This window comes from Micrasema longulum, unplaced genomic scaffold (assembly GCF_059751315.1).
Source record: "Micrasema longulum isolate JH-2025_06_02 unplaced genomic scaffold, ASM5975131v1 h1tg001372l, whole genome shotgun sequence".
NCBI classification, from domain to species: domain Eukaryota; kingdom Metazoa; phylum Arthropoda; class Insecta; order Trichoptera; family Brachycentridae; genus Micrasema; species Micrasema longulum.
Genome location: NW_028278558.1, coordinates 357711 through 364168, shown reverse-complemented (window position 1 = coordinate 364168; position 6458 = coordinate 357711). Strand labels below are relative to the sequence as shown.

Sequence of the window (6458 nt, the reverse complement as noted above, 5' to 3'; positions counted from 1 at the left end):
ACATATATATGGAGATAATATTAGTTCTACGTTTTGTAGACTAGAAATATTTAACATTGACTCTATTTCAGCATAAGAATAATTATCTCTCTCTAGTCCGAGCATCCACGCTACTTTTCGAAGCAAGCGATGTTAGACTGATTCAATGTGATTTATGCGATTGACATAGAATGGAGACCAGACCACTATTCTAGGAGGCATATTCTAGAAGAGGGCGAACATTTGAGCAATAAAGAGTTTTGATTATACGGACATGAGTAAAATCAGAGGATATTCTGTTAATGAAGCCAAGTAATTTCAGTGATTTATTTACTGTATTATCTATATGCTCGTTGTATGTCAGTTTATAGTCCAAAACAACTCCTAAATCTCTGATGGACTTGACTACATCAGTTTTGGAGTTTTCTAATAGGTACTCGAAGGAAATTGGTTGTTTTGTTCTATGAAATGGCATTTTTCGTTTCCCACTGAACCCGTCAATGTTGACTAAAATACTGCGCATACAAATATACGTGTCAGTATAAAGAATAAATGATGTTTTAACTTATATTTTTACCAACAATATTTTGAGTTTGTCCAAATTTTTGTAGACAAGGACTGGATTCAACTCTATTGGGGAGCTGTTTATATTAATATATTACAACAGAGATGAAGAACATTTAAGAGAAGGTAATATAGAAGTGTAGGCATCTACAGGGCTTATAACTTGTCAATGGTTGGTCAAAGGAATGTTCTCCCAGCAGAGGTGCGAGGCTGTGAAAGTGAAGTGATGTTTCGGAAAAAACTTAAAACCCACTTGTTCTCTAAATCATTTGAATAAATCCGTAGCACGTGACAACAAAATAAATTATTTTAATTAAATTACAAATTTAAAAGCTTTAATTAAATTAACTTAACAATAGAATCACCATGTAAAGCGCCCTTGAGGTATTTTATTACGAAAATGGCGCTATACAAGTTATCCATAATTAATTAATTAATTAATTTAAGTGGCCACTTTACACACTGTGTAATATTCACCATTCTGCCCATATTTGAACATCTTTATTCCTTAAATTCTTTCACCTGTTGATGTTTGTGAAGTTAAAAAGCTGAAACCTTTATTTATGCGGGTGAGATTCATCTAATTGAATTATTTCACCTACATACTAGGCAACGCCTGAAAATGTTATTTTTTCAATTTCTATACTTCTTCATCTTCATTCTTTAACTTCACAAACATCAACAGACGAAAGAATTGAAGAAATATAGACGTTAAAATATGGGTAGAATGGTGAATGTTATACAGTGTGTAAAGTGACCACTTAAACCAGTCATTGACAGGTCATAAGCCCTGTAGATGCCTAAACTTCTACATTACCTTCTCTTAAATGTTCTTCATCTCTGGACATTTCAACCATCTTTACTGTCAATGTTAACGCCTCACACCCATATGCCAATACAGTATGTGATTCTTTTTCTGATAATGTTAATATCTACTTGTTCATAAAAAACATATCAAAATTTAAAATAATGGTCAAGACATATGTGATAAACAATTTATAAATTAAATATATTTGCAATGTTATTATTAGAACACACATAACAATATGTATGATATGTGTGCCCTATTTTAAGATTTAAACAAATATATTATTTATGAATAAATAAATAAATAAATAATCTTCTCTTTACAGAAATTTTTTTTGTCTCCGTTGAACCTCCTGTCCGTCAAAATAATAAATATTTGTTTTGTTTTCAGTGCTTCGGGACGACTTTAAGTCGCAGCCTCACGACACGAGGGTCGCGGCCGGAGAGACTGCGCTACTCGAGTGCGGTCCCCCGAAAGGAAACCCCGAACCCACAGTTTACTGGACCAAAAATGGACAAAACATCGATATGGAGTCCAACACAAGGTAACTTTTCCAATTTCTCTTAATTTTTTCTCTCTTCAATCCGCGCCTCATATCTGAGGATGGTGATTACGCCTGACTCCAGGCATGGCTCGTCTGTGAACAGTCTCCATCTGGAACGGTCTTGCGCTCTTCTATAGGCATTCGTCAGTGATAATTCAGTGACAAGGTCACTCCATCTTGTCGGTTGACGTCCACGCGACGTTGTTCCTTTGACACTTCCCAGGAAAATAGTTTACACCATTACCAATGACAAATCACCTTTGATGACGTCCAACTGTTCCTCCATGGTCTTCCAGGCGGACTAAGTCCAGATATGATTTCATTAGCTGCAGTGTACACCAGTCTACCGCTGCTCATTCTGTCCACATCGTCTCTCCAATATCTTCGTCTGAATCAGCTCTATCGCACGATACAGTAATGGACCTTTAATTTCGGCAGTTCTGTGTACCACTTTGGTACAAACAGTATCAGCCCGCACTTCCACAGCATACGTCATGATGGCTCTCACATATGTCTTTAATATTCTGACCTTGCTATCGATACGCGTATCCTTATTTTGCCATATTACGTTCCTCAGACACCCCGACACAGTTGATGCTCTGTTGACATGTTCTCGGACTTCGTGTACAAATCTCTTAACTTGAGATTTCTACTCCCAGATATCCGAAACTCATGACCTGTTCCACTGAATTATTGCCAGTGGTCAATCAGCTTTAAACAATTTCTTCCATGGTAAGTACCAGAAACAAGCTGATGTAAGCTGCTCATGGTTATAAAAATGAAGGATTCTTGGGTAAAGATTCATTCTTATTATTATTTGTGCTTGATATACAGGAAACACCCGTTGCAGCCGAGTTGTATGTTAAGGATGTAGAATTTTATTATGTAGAACTGATTGTCGGTCAGACACTCCAGTATCTGTCAATAGTGTCAATTTGCATGCTGTTATTAATATGTTTCTCCGGTAAATGACTTAAAAATATCCATGTTTGTCATGGACATTTCTTGATAAATCTCCTATGGAAAACTGTTGTTCTATGAACTGAACAAAATGGTTAATGATTTTGATAAAAAAATACTAATAAAATTATTTGGTTGACAGTTCTGTTACAAACCATTTCAGTGCTTACAAAATCCAAAATAAACATTACAAATAAAAAATTTAAAAAAACATCAAAATAAAGTTAATTTAAAATCAAATTCGCACCACAGGTAGACACCATTCAATGTGATCAAAGTACATTTTCTCATCAACAGATGGTTACATGATGATGTTGCTGGTAGAAATTAATTTTGAGATTCACTTACCGTAAACTAACTGGGACGCGTATTTGAAATATATGAAAAATCAACAAACAAAAGAATATGTTTACGCGGTTTTAAATATTTTATACTTTTTTGAAACTTAAAAATACTTAGAGGCATTGTAACACAATGTGACAAATGTCACACTCCAATTTTATGTTAAATTTTATCATAAAAATTTTGAAAATCAAAAAAATACATTTTTCATTATTGACAGTAAGCCATCAAAAATACCTGGTAATTTTGTATTTTAAGGAAGTTGTTTAGTTTAATTTTGACCAACGACCGCTGTAATCATTCTCAAAATCAAACACAGTAAACTTTAACCGATAATGTTTTTTATTATGATTATTGAAAATATCCGTTGTCACTAATTCATTATTTACCCTCGCAGGATGAGCCTCGTGGACGGCGGCAGCCTGATGATATCGGGCGTGCGCGCGGCGGACGCGGGCGCGTACCGCTGCGCCGCGCACTCCGTCGTAGGCGTGCGCGAGAGTCGGCCCGCGCAGCTGAGCGTGCTCCAGCGCCCGCACTTCGTGGTGCGGCCGCAGGCGCAGGCGGCGCTCGTCGGCCACACGGCCGAGTTCCGGTGCCAGGTAGACAACTTCTCCAAACATTGTCATTTCCGCAAACAGCAGTCTCACTCCGACTTTCGAAACTATCGCTTAAACCTGATGGGATCCGGCTCGAAGACCAAACAGTTTAAAAATCTGGATAATTAACCTAAATTATACTTGTGCTGTTATTAAATTGTGAATTATTTTCCACTTTGGGCAGGTAATTAGATGGCCTACTGTAAAACTGGCGTCGCGCGTTCGATAACTGCCAGTTGCAAGAAAACAATCCACCAAAGTTTTTTTCTTAACTGGTCTGGGTGTTGTGGTTATAATATTTGTCATCACATTTTTCTACCATCATTCCTTTCCGCAACTAATAGTGCATAGAGTTCTGCATCGACCACCAACCGCAGCATATCTTGATCCTCCTCGTTATCAAATGGTTCGCACGTTTGCCTACCATAGAAGAAGAAATAATTTAATCGTTATGTAAAATAGCCGAGTTCAGGTGCCAGGCGGGCGACTGACTCCCAAATATATGGGCATACACACTTTAACACATATTTTTCAGTAAAAGATTTTTATCCTTCAACCTATAAAACTGAATATGAAAATTGGCAAAATCTGATAAAATCTGTCTCGATGGACCAAATTTTTAATTTATCGGGACTGTAAACTAAAATTGTCGGCCTCGTGGTGTAGTGGTCAGCGCATTTGCCTACCATGCCAGAGATCTCGGGTTCGATTCCCGATATGGTTAACATGAAATATTTATTTAATGGAGTGTTCTTACCCTAGAATATTTCATAGTCTCTGGGCTGGCACCTGAAGCGTAAGACTTATCATCTTACATCATGTAACAAAAAAGGATCAAGATACGCTGCATTAAATTGAATTGATTCCAACACCATCATCACCTCTCGGTTTTGCGATGCCGAAATCCTGAACACCCCCCTCTTCCAGGTGGGCGGCGACCCTCTGCCCGAGGTGTCGTGGTCCAAGCTGAACGGGCGCCTGCCCGCGGGGCGCGCGGACGCGAGCGCGGGCGGCGCGGCCGGCGCGGGCGGCGCGGGCGGCGCGGGCGCCGCCGCGGCCGGCGCGGCCGTCGCGCGCCTTGTGCTGCAGCGCGCGGAGCCGGCGGACGCGGGCGTGTACGCGTGCACGGCGCGCAACGCGGCCGGCACCGCGACCGCGAACGCCACGCTGGCCGTCTACTGTGAGTACAATCATTGCAGTAGTTTTATTACAATCTTAAAAGTCATTTTTTCAATCATTAGATGTATAATTTTTATGTCTTATCTTATATATTTTTTATATTAAACGTAATTTAAGTTATAGTCTTAAGTGTAAACAATTTTTTTGGTGTGTGCATGTGTGTGTAATATACAAAGAAATTGTCAATATTTATTTTTTTTACACAGTAAAATAAATAAACAATTGTCTTTTTCAATTTATTTCATTAATAATATAACTGCCAATGTTAAGTAATTTATTTCCTAAAATAGCTCCTTAATATAATATACAATGTGACAAATACAAAAATATGAAACAAGGTATATATGGTCAAATGGCGGACTTCGCAATAAGTCCGCAAAACTAGCAATTTCTTACAGTCTTACCAAATCTAAATTTAAAAAAAAACACTAAAAAAATAAAAAAGTTTAGAATACAAGATTATTTTATTTTATTTATTAAAAGATAACAACAGCCATTAAAACAAAAAAATAAATTTTTAATTAATTTTATTTTTGTTTATTAAGAAAAACAACAGCAATACAAAAAAATATACACAACATTATAAAAAAAAAACATAAAATAAAGCCAAATCAGTTTTTCACATAAATACAATTATAAAAATCCAATTCAGTTAGATATTAATTCATAGAAGTGCATGTGTGCGAGTTTTTTTTGTGTGAGGATGCGTGTGTAAAAAGTGGAGTGTGGTTTTGGTAGGTATGTGAATAAGTGTGTGATTGTATATGGGTGTGAGGGTAGGTTTATGGACAGGGTGAGTGTGTTTGATATGAGTGAATAGAAACAACTTAAATTTATAATGTAAAAAATATTATTTTTTTTAGAAAGAAACATAATTTTTTTTCTATAATAGTTTTTCAATTTTGGTTTTAATAGTGAGTTTACTGCAGTTAAATACGTTTATGTTATTGAAAAATACATTAAAATTTCGCATCAAGCGAATCAGAGGAGAGTTCTGTGCATAGTTGGTGCGAACTGTAGGTACATAGAAAAGAGATAGATTCGTGTGACGGGTGCGGTAGCCAGGTATATTAAGGGCCAACAAATATTATTAACAAATAAATTATAGGCCAATTATAGTTTTCTATACATTACAAATACAATGTCAAAAAAAGAAGAAAAAAACGCGTACATTGAAATAGCCACTCCGCATCATTCCACACGTAAAAAATAAATAAAATATTACATAATAATTAAACAAAGAAAAAAGTTTTTTGTTTACTTGGACTTAAAAATCCTTTCGCCGGCGGATCTATACGGAATAATACGGAGCTATCAGTCCTCCCTTCTTTCTTCTTCCAAACGAGAGTATATAGTATATTTATTATTTATATAGTTTAAACTTCAAGCCGTCGTCGCTTTATTACAGTAGTATTTAGTGAATACATATAATTGGATGGCAGGCCCTACTATGTATACATTTTATATAATTTTTTTTTAAAAA

The 6458-nt window shown here is 36.4% G+C and overlaps 1 protein-coding gene across 1 annotated transcript in view; it reads left to right on the top strand.

The window, feature by feature from the left end:
• Positions 1-1741: 1741 nt before the first annotated feature.
• Positions 1742-6458, top strand: part of LOC148275641 (roundabout homolog 3-like) — a gene marked incomplete at its 5' end in the record, with an annotated part of 83809 nt that continues 79092 nt past the window's right edge. The window contains 3 exons of the mRNA XM_088235410.1: positions 1742-1895; positions 3595-3799; positions 4724-4976. Coding sequence (XP_088091536.1) covers positions 1742-1895; positions 3595-3799; positions 4724-4976 — 612 coding nt within the window. The remainder of the gene's footprint in view (positions 1896-3594; positions 3800-4723; positions 4977-6458) is intronic.